The sequence below is a fragment of the Henckelia pumila genome, chromosome 2 (genome assembly GCF_033568475.1).
Source record: "Henckelia pumila isolate YLH828 chromosome 2, ASM3356847v2, whole genome shotgun sequence".
NCBI classification, from domain to species: domain Eukaryota; kingdom Viridiplantae; phylum Streptophyta; class Magnoliopsida; order Lamiales; family Gesneriaceae; genus Henckelia; species Henckelia pumila.
In genome coordinates, this window is record NC_133121.1 from 66,407,730 (window position 1) to 66,423,765 (window position 16,036).

At 37.0% G+C, this 16,036-nt stretch overlaps 1 protein-coding gene across 1 annotated transcript; it reads left to right on the top strand.

Moving 5' to 3' along the window:
* Window positions 1-5,724: 5,724 nt before the first annotated feature.
* On the top strand, window positions 5,725-8,122 carry LOC140884497 (floricaula protein). The gene is made up of 3 exons (XM_073291272.1): window positions 5,725-6,238; window positions 6,313-6,668; window positions 7,616-8,122. The coding sequence occupies exons 1-3, from the start codon at window positions 5,803-5,805 to the stop codon at window positions 7,985-7,987; spliced, it is 1,164 nt and encodes a 387-aa protein (XP_073147373.1). The 5' UTR covers window positions 5,725-5,802; the 3' UTR covers window positions 7,988-8,122.
* Window positions 8,123-16,036: the final 7,914 nt, after the last annotated feature.

A 16,036-nucleotide genomic window follows, 5' to 3' on the forward strand; every position in this document is an offset into this window, starting at 1 on the left:
TAGGGGCGCTGGGAGGAATGGTTAGGGGCGCCGGGATTCCTCCCGGCATGACCCCTCCGATGCCTAAGTCGGACATAGAAAGAAATGTGGAAGAACATCATGGGGAAGAGATACTATAGAAAATAGTACTCTGGATGTCAAAGTGTGGTCAGTGTCAATAGACGAACTTGAAAATAACCCAATACCTAACCTTTGGTTTCTCTTTTGTAAACATAGTTTTGAGTTGTTTGACTTACAAGTAAAACTCTTACATTCTTATATTTGTACGTTACAATATTATGATTGATCAGAAAATAACTAATATGTTTTCTAATTCACAGGAATTGAAATATGGTAGAACAAAAAAGTTGAAAGAACACATGTACAAGAAAGTGTACTCAATCCAGCGGAAGTATTAGTGGCGTATTGTTATGCCTTTATGATCCTTTTGTGAGACTCATCGTTTATTTCCATGACATTTGTGTCCTAATATTATGAACTAATTTTTGACACTTGTCAACTAATTTTTGAAGCTATTTTTTTTTTTATCGGGGAATGACCTGAGTAGTTGTATCATGTTGTTGGGTTGTGAAAAACAAGAAATCTTGATTTTGATGATAACAAAATATCTTATTGTGTTTCTAACATATGTGATTCCAGTGGAATATGGAACTGAAGTTAGTAGACAGTTGTCAGGAAATTGATTACAATGCTAGCTTGGATTCTCGATAACAGTGTGGAGTTAGAACCGAGGTTAGGTTTTAAGATTGTCGTTTAAGATTTGATGTGCTTCAGTGAGGGATCAACCATGCAAGTTTTATCAGGGTCTGAGTGGTTGAAAGCTATTCGATCAGATGTTTGATTAGACCGGAGCTATCGGTGAATGTGATAAGTTGGGTAGTGTGTTACAGTCTCAGGATTGCCCTATATTTCGGGGACGAAATTTTTTAAGGAGGGGGGGGGGAATGTAGTAATCCGAATCTGAAAAATACTAATTAATTGGGAAATAGTGATTAAAATGGTTAAAACATGATTAAGAAATCTCCAATTAGGATTAAGGAGTTGAAAATCTGATTCAAGACTTCAGAAAATGGCCCGGAGGGTTCCAAGTAATCGGGTGGATCGGATGATCCGAACCCTAGGATCGGACCATCCAAACTAGTGGTGTTCAAAAGTCCCGAAAATGTTCGAAAAGGGGCAAGATTGGACAATTCAATCTTGCTTTGGGACAATCCGAACTGCTGAAGTTTGGATGCATTGTTTGAGATCGGAGGGTCCGAGGATATCGGACGATCCAAAGCAAGGATCGGACGATCCGATCTCCATTGGATAAGATAAGGTAATAGACGAGATTTGATTGTTCAGCTGTGGGAGTTCGGACGATCCAAAGAAGAAGATCGGATGATCCGAACTAATACAGCCAAGTGTCCAAGTGGAGGTGATGTCACGAATGATGTATTATCGAGATCGGATGATCCGAAGTCCAGTTCGGACCATCCGAAGTGCTGGCAGGGACAGGTGTCACACATGCAAGTTTGGATGATCCAAAGAGGGGGTTCGGATCATCCAAACTCCATCTATAAAAAGGGGCTGAGAGCCTCATTTTGAAATCGCACCAATTTCTCTCCTCTCCCATTTTAGCATAGTTTTAGGGGCTTTTAGGCATTTTTTTTTCAAAAGCCAAGAGGCGACGGGCGTTGCCGGATTTTTAGCAGAGTTGTGCCCAAGTTTTGGAACTATCACCATCAATGGGCTGACGACGGACGCAGGTATGATCCGAGTTCCCTAAAAATATTAGGGTGTATTTAATATCTCAGTTAATAATTTTAGAATATGTTTAGTGATACATGCGTATTTTGCATTGTAGTATTGAACTGTAGATGCGGGGACATCTAGGAATATATTATTGAGGTACAAACGTGTTATCCGAGATACCAGTTTGGATATACATGTATTATGTTTGCATGTTTTTTGTGGCATTTTATGTGCATTGATATTATGCGACATGCATGTGCACGTTGATCTTTATGTCTTGATTTTCATAGCCAGTAATAAGGAACGCTCAACCCCGTGTTTTAGTGGATGGATTTCCATGGACTTGGATCCGGTTATATACACAATTTTATGATATGGGAGCCACCTCCTGATGCGATGACCCAACGTGCTACATACCATGGCTCCTTGATTGAGTAGTCTTCTGGATCGGTTTCCCAGTACCTGTCATATTTCATATTCATGCATGTTAATATGTATATTTGTACTCTCGTACTGAGCTTTAATGCTCACGCCCAGTGTTTTCTGTGTTTTTTGGACACCCCATTTGGCGAGACAGTTGCAGGTGTTCCACCAGGACTTTGGATTAGGTGGAGATCAAGCAGAAGTACATGAGTAGTAGCTAGGTTATATATTGATTTTAATTCAATTGGGTTGTATAATTGTATTTGTTTTACTGGTTTTATTCTGCCGGTAGTTTTAGTTGTTTAATCGAGTTTCCACTGGATTTTATGATTACCGTTTTTAAGTTGATTTGCATGCTTTAAGCTTTGGTTAATTAGTGAGTCAGGGTTGGGTCACTACACAGTCAGAGTGTTTGGGAACAACCTCATATTGAAGAATGAGAAGTTTTCATAGTTGGCCAGTATCCCATGCCGTATGGTGAACTGTGGTACATGCTCTGTGGATGAATGGCCATCATCTCCTAAAAAGAGTGTGAAATCAGGTACATTGAAGCCCTTTGGAAAAAAGTTTATTGATGTCGATGATCTCTGGAAAAGGCTTGTGGAACTCAGACCTAGTCATTGGCCTAATTCCTGGTCCATATAGGTCCTGCACCATCTCCCATATTAGTTCCTAATCCACCACTGGTGGTCCAGTTAATGGATGATGATAAGTGTTTGCCCCCCGAGTGTTCACCACGGGATATGGGCAAGCATATGGTTCAACATAGAAGTCAGGCAGTTCTCCAAGGTTGGTAGCTGCAAAGATATGAATGATGGGTGCCTTACCACTGATTTTCTGTTTCAGTGGAACTTTCCCCCACTGTTCATCCTCTCTTTTGTGAGGGGAATTATATCTGTCATTCTGATGACTAGATCCATAGTTTCTCGAGCGGCGATTATCACAGGCCGAGGAACCTCCACTAGATCCTAAACTTTCATTGCATTTATGGCTCTCATCAGCGGATATCTTTGGATTAACTGTTTGCTCATGAAACTTTTCAGTGACTTTTGGCGCAGATTCTCCCCTAGTCTTGATTTTGCTCATCTCACCTCTCATATAACTCGTGGCGGAGATCATCAGTTTATGTGCCTCCTCCATGCGTTCCCTGATGCTAGAACGCAACAGGTCCATACCTATATATTTTTTTTGAGACAATAGAATCAAGGTGTTCAGAAGGAACTACCAAGATCTCTGGAATGCCACTAGATCACTACAACAAATTTGGGATTTAACAACATCCACTAGACAACGGTTTTTGGAAAAACCGTTGTATTTTTTCATTTAACAACGGGTTTATTAAAAACTGTTGTTGTTTCATGTTTTTGGTTGAAAAACGACAACGGTTTTTTAAACAAGATCTCTGGAATGCCACCAGATCACTACAACAAATTTGGGATTTATTAGTTTTCTTATTCTAATCAATATGCTCAACCATCTGCTGAACAATATTCTCAATAGCATCAACTTAAGGAACAGCGTCTCCAGATTTGCCGTCGCCCTTCTCTGTATTTCCGGGGTTTTTTGGCGGCATGGTCTCATTGGGCGTGTCAAAATTATGTTTTCACACAAAAATTGGCTAATGGTGTGTGTTGCAGGCGTGCCAAGAACGTGCGTGCCAAAAATGAACCAAGTGATTGTGAGCCCCAGTTTTTCCGTATGTCTCAGTTACACCGATTAAGCAACGAAAAAAATACTAGAAATAAATTGAAAGAAAATTCTTAATAGCAATCGAGATATTAACTTTGCTACTAAAAAATAAATATGGAGAAACGTTTACCTTGAAAACATATAAGTATGCTACTGGAAACGTCGAGGAACTAAGAAATATAAGCTGAAAATGTACACTGAATTTCTGAAAAATAATGTGAAAACGATGAAGCTTTGAACATTTGCAGAGAATTTGTTGTAAATTGAGAGCTTGTTGAAGCTGGATTGTTTGTGAATGAATTTCCTATGCTTCTGCGGTCCACTTTTCTTCCATGTTTGGGAAACTCTCTACTACTCCAACTTGGCAACATGGACCACGTTTCTCTCCACTCTCCATGATTTAATTTTGACTTGGTCCCCTTGTATCTTCAGTTGGATTATGCCGCCTATTTGCAAATGTTGGGCTTTCATTTCCTTGATGTGTGCGGCAATTATGCTCCCTCATTTCTTTCAAGAACCGGGCCGGGTGCACCTTACTAATCTTGGCCGAAAATTAATTCTAATTTTTGGCTAAATGGGTTTATTGAGTTAAATTGTTCGAGTGTGTTTTTAGAGTCGTCAATGCAGTCAGTCAACATTTATCGATGGTAACACGTGTCTCATATTAACCAAATTACTCAATTAAAATTAACTCAATTAAAATTACAATATCATAATTTATAACTCTTTCATTTCTATTCATTGATTATTGCAAAATGACAACGTTGTAACTTTTCATCTTATCCAAAATTAATTAAGTTAATGAAAACATAGTAGTATTTTATTCACTATCATTCAACGTCCTATTAAAAAATTTAATAATCACAATAATAATAATAATAATAATAATAATAATAATAATAATAATAATAATAATAATAATAATAATTATTATTATTATTATCTCATCAACCCAAATAGACGGACGGATATCTTTCATGTAATTGGGTTAAGAAGAGATCAGGATATAGTAAAATATGCATGCATGTTTTGTTTTTTAAAATAATGGATTCGGTGTTTTTTCTGTTTATACGTACAAGTTTGAGTATTTTTGTACAGTTACCAAAAACTAAAACTAGTGTAGTTCTAATATGAAAGTAGATCGAACGGAAAATCTCTCATGATTTTGAAATCAACGAATTAAGATATAAGACATGTATTTATTACACATTTTTAATTTATTTCATCCAAGGTTAACTCAGTACGTTTACAAAACTTTAGATCATATATATATATATATATATATATAAATAATTAGACATGGAATATTTAATTATCATCCAATGAGGATCGGAAGCATTCACAGCTCAAAGAAAGATGATGAAGTACTAAATGAATTTATTTCGTTACAGATATAATAAATATCTCTGTGTCCCAAACAAAAGAAATCATGTATATATATATGTCCAGTGTGAAAAGAAAAGAAAAGAAAAGAAAAGAAAACATTGAATTGAATTGAATGGGGTTTAATTAATTTGTTTTGTTTGAACGAATCAAGGACAGTATTTAGAAGGACTGGAAGCCATCGATCATTCACTGCTTTTTCCACAGCACAACAGTAGATTCGTACAGTGAACAGAGCATGCAAAAACAAAAGCACATTGCCATTCAGTTATTCCCAAGACAAAATCTATGGCCAGGGGCATTTCTGGAAATGCCCCACCAAAGCTAAACTACTTTAATTTCTTCAAAGAGTTTTTGTTCCTCGATCCTCCTCTCATGTGTGATCCTTTGCGAACAAATTGTTTTCTTTTTATTTTTTATTTTTTAATATATATATATGTAATGACAAAAAAGAAAAAAAAAATATAAATTAGACACATTGGAACATAGACAAAATCGAGCTGCGAGCGAGCCTTAAAAGAAGGTTTCCGTCCCAAGTGTCGAAACAAAGTTTTCTTAAAGATTTGATACTCCATGGATCCTGACGCCTTTTCCGCTGCTGCGAGCTTCTTCAAGTGGGACCCAAGGGGAGTTTTCCCTCCACAGAACAGCAGCAGCAGCAGCAGGGTTGTGAATGTGATGGAGGCCGGGGGATACTCCGTTAGGCCTAGGGAGCTGGGGTGCCTGGAGGAGATGTTCCAGGCCTATGGGATTAGGTATTACACTGCTGCTAAAATTGCTGATCTTGGCTTCACTGTGAACACGCTTCTTGATATGAGGGACGAAGAGCTGGAGGAGATGATGAACAGCCTCTGCCAGATTTTCCGCTGGGATCTCCTTGTTGGTGAGAGGTACGGCATCAAGGCCGCCGTCAGGGCTGAGAGGCGCCGCCTCGACGACGACGAAGCACGCCGTCGCCACATGCTCTCCGGGGACACCACACATGCCCTTGACGCGGTTTCTCAAGAAGGTAATGATAACTTGCATGGATGTGAATATATATATATATATATGATTTACGACTTATTGTTTTACAACAAGTAGGACTATCGGAGGAGCATGTGCAACAAGAGAAGGAAGGAGGAAGGGTTTGGGAAATGGTGGCTTCCGGTGGGAGGAAGCAGCGGCGGAGGAAAAACTGTAAAGGCAGGTTAATAAGAATGCATGGTTCGATGGAGGAGGAGGCGGTGGAGGAGGACGATGATGAAACGGAGGAGGATGGAGGTGGTGGTGGTGAGCGGCAGAGGGAGCATCCCTTTATCGTGACGGAGCCGGGGGAGGTGGCGCGTGGGAAGAAGAACGGGCTGGACTATCTTTTCCACCTCTACGAACAGTGCCGGGACTTCTTGATCCAGGTTCAGAATATTGCCAAAGAAAGAGGTGAAAAGTGCCCCACCAAGGTAATTTCTTTACTAACTAATTAATTAATTAAATCTTCATTTCAAATTTTATTTTGTGTATATATATAATATACTTTATTAAATGCTAAAACACAGATGACAAACCAAGTGTTCAGGTTCTATAATCTAATAAAAAAATTAAATTTATTAATTTACATGCTAAATTACGTTAGAGTATTAAAAATTCTTAAAAAAAGATCACATCATGCATTAAAAAAAAAACACAAAGACAAGCTTTTCTGCTCCAAATTTGTCTGTCGTCTGATCTTCTACTATATTTAACTTTTGTACTTTAATTGAATTATATTAATTTTTTTTTAAAAAAAAACTAGAAGCCAAAGATAAAAAGTCTTGGATAGGATAATTAAGAGTAAACATAAAAAGTCAGGTGGATGTAGACTGTGGTCGTTTTCAAATACAAGCTCCAAAAAGGGGCCCAATTATCATCCTTACGCACCACATATTATTATGAATAGAGGCATATATTGACCCAATCCATGTAATAAATCCGAAAAATAATCATAAAAAAAAAAGATTTTTTTTTAAAAAAATGTCCCAATCCCAATTAAATATCAAAATATTCCGCTTTAAATTCTTAATTCTGATGTATCCGTTGAATGTTTTCATAAAAAAAAAATACTCCATACCAAAAAAATTGTTGTGTATAAAAAAATGTTAATTTATACACACATGTGCGTGGACTTATTAGTTCTTATTACAGCAAGGGATCGCCTGGGAATAACAAAAATATCATGAAATAAAGTTATTAACATGGAAATACTATTTCGCACAATTACATTTTGCATTATCAAAATAACAATGTTTATATATCTTGTTAGGCTAAATTTTATATTTTGCATATATAAATTATATATCTTCCAAAAATTTAAAAACTTGCAAAATGAATACAAGTATTTGATCAGTAGTTGTGGCATGCTAAAACACAGGTGACAAACCAAGTGTTCAGGTTCGCAAAGAAGGCTGGGGCAAGCTACATCAACAAGCCCAAGATGCGCCACTACGTGCACTGCTACGCGCTGCATTGCCTGGACGAGGACACCTCTAACTCGATGCGCAGGACGTTCAAGGAACGTGGCGAGAACGTTGGGGCGTGGCGTCAGGCTTGCTACAAGCCTTTGGTGGCCATAGCTGCGAGGCAGCGCTGGGATATTGATGCCATCTTCGACGCTCATCCTCGCCTCTCCATTTGGTACGTCCCCACTAAGCTACGTCAGCTCTGCCACGCTGAGCGTAGTAGCGTCGCCGTCTCCACTTCCATGAATGGCGGCGGGGCCGGAGGAGATCAATTGCTTTTCTAGTTTGTCACCAGCTAAGAGTGCAAAAGTCATGTTTTGAGAAGATAGATATGTAGTAGTACTTGTGATAATATGTGACAGATGGTGGTCACTTTGGAATGTGTACTCTAGTAAAATTAACTTAAATTTAATCAATCCAGTAGCAAGTCTAAGTTTGTATGTTTCTATGGATATGGATGTTGGAACACGTTATCGGATCTGTTACATTTGATACCTATGGCAGCGGAAGGTTTTAAAATTTTATTTTCAGATCTGGAACGATTCCAGATCATTGGGTGTCAGATCCTTACGATAAAAATAATTGCGTAAAATAAAACAAATTTAAATTTTTGGAAAATAAGTTTTTTAGTCCAATAACTTTACTTCCTTTGTGTTTTGGTCCATTAACTTTTCCGATGTGAGTTTTGGTGCACTAACATTGCAATTTCATTGTTTTTTGGTCCAACTGCATACGTATCAGCTTCTGATTGGTTCACGTCCTTATTTTGGACCAATCAAAAGTTGACACGTATGCAGTTGGACCAAAAAACAATGAAATTTCAAAGTTAGTGTATCAAAATCCACATCGAAAATGTTAATGGACTAAAACCAAAAAATAGACAAGTTAATGGACCAAAAAACTTATTTTCCCATAAATTTTTACCTCTCAAGTCTCAACTTGAGGTTATGGACTCTAACAGATAAATCTGCTCTTCTTATATATCCCAAGAACCGATGTCTCGATCAACTCCTGAATCAGGTCCACGAACAAAATTTTGATCCCTCTCACAGACTGCACTAAAAAGTCTATCAGAAGTTTCTACGAAGAGATTAACAGATTTGATCTGCTAAACCAGACTGCAATTTTCGAAAATTTCAGACTGGATTTTCGAAAAAGGAAGACTGAATTTTCGGCCAACCCTAGGAAGACTGCTCTCTAGGTTTCAAAAATTATGAGCTGTAATCTTTTAATTTCTGTACTGGAATAACTTATTTATAACATGGGCTGCTAACAGCTTAGGGCCCGTTAGTCATAAGTTCAAGTTTGACAAGCAAAGCCCGTATGTTCAGAAATTAATATAAAATTCATCGCGACTCAAACTGATAAACCAATTTTACCAATGTGTACAGAAGCCTTTTATGCATATTTTAAAGTCAAGATAAATTTTCTGAATTCGAATTCAGTGGTTTTCAAAAATGGCATCCCCATGTCATTTTAGAAAATCTCACTCCCTCTGTTCATCAATAAGAAGTCCTACTTCTTGTTTGCTAAATTTAACTCATTAAATTTAACTATCTCAACGGGGATTAAAAATTCATTACTTGTGTGACCCTCAATGGTTCAGGGATACAGCTAACCATGGGCTCACAACTCCTTGTGACTCGGAAAAACAATTTTTGACTTGCCCATCGAATCATGGTAAGAGCGCCTAGCAACATCGCCCCATGATTCCCTAGGTATCACTGATAGTGCCTGCAAGAACCAGTGGGTTTTGGTTAGCGTACAGTACGGTCCCTTCATCCATATATCCCGATCGAATCAATAACCATTGGTATATCGAGAGTCGTTCGAGATTTGATAACTATGCAATATATCTTGAAGATCAAATAGTGACATCGCATGTGCAACTAGGAAACCAAGTAACCTAAAGCATATCATGTACTCTGTCCAGAGATTTGTCACACTAATATCTCCTCAGATCGCATAGGATATCCACGCTCGTAAGCGTGTGGTGAATCCTTGACAACAAAGCATTGACTCCTATATGTGTCGTAACTGTACCTAATCTCGACACCTGATGACTCTCATGGAGTTGGTAAACGAGTTAAAGTACAGTACTAGCATATAGAGTCTCCATGATATTTCAAGTAGTAAGGACTAATGGTGTACAACCAAAACCACGGACTTATCCACTCAATAAGTGAGAACCACTTAGAAAGTCCGAATAGAGTAGTTCGATCATTCATCCAATGAATATCCATTTGCATGCTTTGAACATCTCCATGTTTCATACCAATGAAACGTGGTACTCGGCATCGCAAATACTAGTCTCAATATCGAGCGATCCTTATCCTCATTACAGACGGCTCAATTGACTAGGAACAAGTTTAGAATATACAGTGATTACAAGATGTGTTTCATGATAGTCATCCATATCCACTATCACATCTTACATGCACTCTAGTATATTCAATGTCTTTATCTAAATATCGTATAGTACGTCACAACATAACAATATGACAAAACATAAAGTAAATGCCAATAAAGAGTGTAAATTACATTAAACAAAAATTGTTTACAATAAGAGTCATCAATAACCCTCAGCCAAAATTTGGCTAGCAGGGCACCTACTCTTTCAATGGAGATTTATTCCATATGTCCTTTCTACTGATGATTGAGCATATAGATTGTAGAAATTTGTATCGAGAAGCTTGCGCGTGATTTAGAATCTTGTAGAGGGTGAAAGTTTGCAAGCTTGAGATATATATATGTTCGCGCGTCTAAGTTTGTATGTTTCTATGGATACGGAAATTTATTTATTCCATATGTAATTTCCATTATTAATGATTCAGCATGTAGACTGTGAAAATTTGCAGTGAGAGGCTCGCATGATTAAACATGTAGAGTGTGAAATTTTCAAGTAAGATATTGTTCGCGCGGCTAAGTTTGTACCCGTTTAGATTTATATGTACTTTTCATTGATGATTCAGCATGTAGACTAGAAATTTGCATCTAGATGCATGCTTGGGCGTGATTTAGCATGTAGATCGTGTGAAATTGCGCGCAAGTGACTGTGTCTAATTAAACAGATAAGATTGTATTATATATGTATAATAAATTAATATTTTGAAAATATCATTTTCTGAATTTGAAAAAATATTAAACAAAAAAAAAATCAATTTCTTATCATTTGTATCAAAGCTATTTTATCAAATGATTTTCATGTTATTTTAATCAATGTATTGTAATATTTTTTATAATATATATTATCAAATGCGTGAAAATGATCTTTATTAAAAAAATATTATGTTATGCAAATCTAAATAAATTAATAATTGCTGAAAAACATATTAATGATCAATCTTATAATTTTGTATAAATTAGACATTGAAAAAATATGATATACAACTGATATCACAATAGTGTTATTAAAATAAATTTAAGAGAAGAAAAATATATAATTTATAATGTCGAACCACTTATTTTTCTACTATTGATTTATGAAAAAAAATAATCATATATTATAAATAATATGTTTTGAACCTTAAATTAATTTATTTTGTCAAATGTTTACTTCATTTATATTTAGACTTCATCTCTTTCACAATTTTTTTAATTTTTTATCCATCTTTTATTCTTTGTGAAAGACAAAAATATTCTCATTATCTTCAATAGCAATTATCGTGATGTTGTCGTCATCAGTCATTTGCAGTTTCATATTTTTATTCTTCGATTCTTTTGACATCGATCTATTAGGATCCTAACTTTAGTGATTACAAACAAGTGCTCATTTTTATAGTTTGAACAGCCATTCTTTGTAAAACAGGTCGAAGGATTTAGACTGCTCAAAAGAATTAAACTGCTCAAATAAGTTTGACTGCTCAAAAGAGTTCAACTGCCTAACAAACTATCGATACAGTCACATATGACCAGTCGTGCCTCTATAAAGGCTACCAACTGCTTGACTGTTCAAACAACTACATTTGTGCGAAGATATATCTCGAAGAAAGCATCAAATCTCAGATATCTTCATAAAGAGCTGTGTATGCTAAGACACAACATTTATGCCAAAAAATCAGAGCATTTAAGCTAGAGTCATAAATGAGAAAGGAGTTAACTTTCAAGAGATTACCAAAAATGAAACTTGCAAGAAGTCAACTTCAAAATTATAGAACTGCCACTATCCATTTTCAGCATTATATTTGTCTCACATTTATGAGGTCACACGGAAGAATTAAAGATGATAGAGACAAGCATTTAATGAGAACAAAAGTCGAGCGTTATTTCAAGGCATCTATAAATAAGAGGATGCAAAAAAGAAAAAAAAAACAAGAATCACGCTCAACAATCACGACTTCTAAAACATTCTCCGAGAACGTTTCAAGATACATCCTACTTGATCACCTTGACCACTTTTAATAGCCACTCATCTGATCTTATTTAGGAGAACAAGGGACCAAGAGACAACTCTCGACTGCTCGTATCAGAACTACTTAAGAGGAGTTGCTTTCGAGTCTTGAATCTTAGGATTTACTCGACTGCTTTTACTACTTATTGTTGTATTATGTTGTGTACTAGGAGTTCCAATATAGGCAAGGGATAGGTCATACGATTGGAGTGGGTTGTATACAAATGATGTAGAAAATCAAAGTCTTCCAGTGAATTTTCTTCCTGTGTGAAATAAGGGGAGACGTAGAAGCAGTTTGCTTCGAACTTCGATCCATCTATTTCACAAAAACAGTTGATTATTTATCTTATCATTATTTCCTGCGTAAGTATATATATTTCACAAAAACAGTTGAACTGTTTATCCGCACTATTCTTGTGGTCTAAAATTCTTTTGAGGTCGAGGAAACTAGTCTTGATATCTAACCCTAGCAAGACTGCTTTCAAATATTTTAAAAAGCTTTGAAATATTTTTTAAAGTGTATATTCACCCCTCCCCCTCTTCTAAGCACACATTATATCTAAAAAGTTGTATTAGAGCGGGTTTTCCTTAACCGTTGATATTTTTTTATACTCCATGACATCTTCTTTTAACAAAATCCCTATGTTTTCAAAAGAAGATTATGATGACTGAAAAATTCATATGCAGACACATCTTTCTGCCCAAAATGATGACATGTGGTATGTTATCACTGACGGTCCCATGAAGATCTTGAAGGCCAAACTATTGTTGCCATCATAGGTGGTAGACCACAAATGGTAGAAAAGAACAGGTCCGAATAGACTGGAGAGGATAAGAAGAAATCCAACCTTGATAACATGGCCAAAGATATACTCTACAAAACTTTAGACAAGACCATGTTCAACAAAATAAAGACCTATAATACTACTAAAGAAATTTTGGAGAAGCTTACCCAACTGCGAAAAGGCAATGACCATACCAAGGAGAACAAGCTCACCATTGCAAACCAAAAATTTGACAATGTCAAAATGAAGCCAGGGGAAACCATAGCTGAATTTGACGAACGGTTCAGTAATATCATTTGTGAGCTTATTACTTTAGGTAAAACTTATTCTAATCGAGAAATTTCTTTGAAGGTTATGCGTGCACTTTCTATATAATGGGACGTAAAGACAGTAGCCATGCGAGAGTCTAAGGACTTGAGCAAGCTGGAACTACTTGATTTATTTGCTGATTTGAATGCATATGAGTTTGAACCGGGCATCCGCAATGAGGAAGAACCATCCACTTCTAAAACAACCAAGGCGCTTGCTATGATTACTGTTGCCTCAACAGTTGAAGAGGGATCAGACAAGAAGACTATTGAGCAATTTAGCAATGAAAGCATGTTCCTTTTTGTGAAAAAGTTTAGTAAGTTCATGCGAAAGAATCAATCAAAATTTTCAAAATTTTATATAAAAAAGGATCATACAGATGATGGTTCTACGTGTTTTAACTGTGGCAAACCAAGCCATTTTCTTTTAGTCTATCATAGGCCGAGGAAAGATGAGAAGAAATCTTTCGAGAAGAGGTGATATGTGGAACGACGAGATTCGGTCCGCCGATCGACTCGGGGCTTGGACCAGCATAGATCCGGGGGGCGGCGGCCAAAGATGGGGAAGTTGATATGCCCGCGAAATGCCATCACCTCAATCGTGGCGGACAGAACATGCCATAAGATGTTCCTCAGCGACTGCGTGCTCCCGGTGCTAGCTATTGGCTCCCCATTCGACCCGTATTGAAACACGGACCAAGGAGTCTGACATGTGTGTGAGTCAACGGGCGAGAAAACCCGTAAGGTGCAAGGAAGCTGACTGACGCGATCCCCCACGAGGGGTGCTATGCATGAAAGAAGAAACATAAAGAGAAGAAGGATCAAAAGGTGCTTATTGCCAAGGAAAGAAAGAGTAAATGGGCTGATTCAGACACGAAATCAACAAACCGAGGAATCCTCCAGTGAGAGTGAGGAAGAGAAATTTCAATGTCTCATGGCCGATGCAGAACCCGAAAATGAAGGTGAAAACGATCAGGTATCCAACTTCAATTCATGTGATTTTACACGTGAGGACCTAGTCACTGCTTAACATGATATGGCCAAAAGCTTTCTCAGTCATTTGACGAAGTAAAAGCGAAAAAAGCTAACCTCAGGGATAAGTCAAGTGAATCCAGTTGCTTGCAACGAAAGGAACTTGACAGTCTCAAGGTGAAGTTGAGTCTGCTGGCAATTGAGAATGACAATATGAGGAGAATGTTCCAGGAAACTTTAAATGAAAATAAAAAATTACTTCAAGCTATCAATTTTTGGAACATGTCTTCTGTATTGTTGAGAAATATGCATGATATATAGTTAGAAACATGCAAGTGATAAAACTGGACTAGGTTTTGGCACACATGATTGCATTAATGCTGAGACAAATACTCAATTGCAACTAGACAAAGGCAAATCTAATATGATAAATTTCATCAGATCCACAATGATATATGAACATGATGAGCCCGAGATTGATACAAATCAGAGAGTACCTTATGAGAACAAAGCTAAGCACAAAGGGTTGGGCTACGTGGAAACCAAGATCACTTTACTTGGAAAAACTTGGTTTAAGCCAAGACTCATGGGACAGGTCAGGGTAACCAATCAAATCTCAACTAGTCTCGCCAGAAACCAGTTCAGTCCATACAAAGTGTTCAAAGGGAGAAACATAGGCAATTCTTTAATTGCAGGCTAGTTCAAAAGAGGTACAGACTGAACAATAATGATCAACATCCCAAACAACATATGGTTAGATCTAGAACACTGCACAGTACCCAAAAGGCTGATAAACATGTTATATTTCTAGACATACGAACAGACGTAAGGGTAATTCAAGTATGGGTCCCGGAAGGGATAATCCATTCCGGACCCAAATGTATATGGGTAACAAAGATCTTTATTTATTTTGACAGGTACACAAGGTTAGATTTGTCCAAACGGCCAAATGGTACCAATACAATGGTTTCTCGCGAAATATGACTTGAAACAAAGAGCTCCTCACTGAAATCGTCGAAACCAAAGGACCAAGAATAATATTTTGTGAAAACTCCAAAGGTAGAACCGTGGATAAGAGTAAGATTATCCATGTTAACATAATTATCACTGACGTATTTATTGTTGAGAATCTGTGCTACAACATGATTAGAATTAGCCAACTGTGTGATAATGGCTACTCTTTTGAGTTTCACCAACACAACTGCAAAATAAAATTTGGAAAAAGGTGATGTTATGTTAACTGAAATTAGAGAAAAAAACGCATACATGATAAACTGGAAAACTGATCAACCCCCCTTCCCACTTGTTTTTTTGCTCATCATGATAGACATTGGTTGTGTCACAAATGAATAAACCACCTAAATTTCAAATATATTGCCAGTCTGAGTAAACAAAAGTTAGTCACTGGACTGCCCAAAGGCACATTTTTCAACGACAAGATTTGTACCGCTTGCCAATTAGGTAAGCAGGTGCGATTTACTTTAAAAAAAACAAGGGTAGTAAATATTCCTCCCAGTGATTAGGACTACTGCATATGGATCTTTTTGGCCCTATTCCTATAAAAAAATTTAGGTAGAATGAAATACACCCTAGTAATAGTGGATGACTACTCAGGATTCACTTGGATCATTTTCATAGCATCAAAATATTAAACCAGTATCCACTTGATCAAAATTTTAAAATGTTTTCAAAATGAAAAATTTGTTGTGATAGATAGGATCAGGAGTTATCGGGGCACTAAGTTTACAAATAAAATTCTCACTTCCAATCCAGATGATCATGGTAATAAACATGAGTTCTCAGCTACTCGGTCCCCTCAACAAAATGGTGTTGCAGAAAGGAGGAACCGAACTCTCATGGAGGTAGCTAGAATTATGA

Coding starts and splice junctions, on each gene's coding strand:
- LOC140884497 (XM_073291272.1), top strand. CDS start 5,803: ATGGATCCTGACGCCTTTTCCGCTGCTGCGAGCTTCTTCAAGTGGGAC. Junction 6,239..6,312: donor TGACGCGGTTTCTCAAGAAG/GTAATGATAACT, acceptor TACAACAAGTAG/GACTATCGGAGGAGCATGTG. Junction 6,669..7,615: donor GTGAAAAGTGCCCCACCAAG/GTAATTTCTTTA, acceptor GCTAAAACACAG/GTGACAAACCAAGTGTTCAG.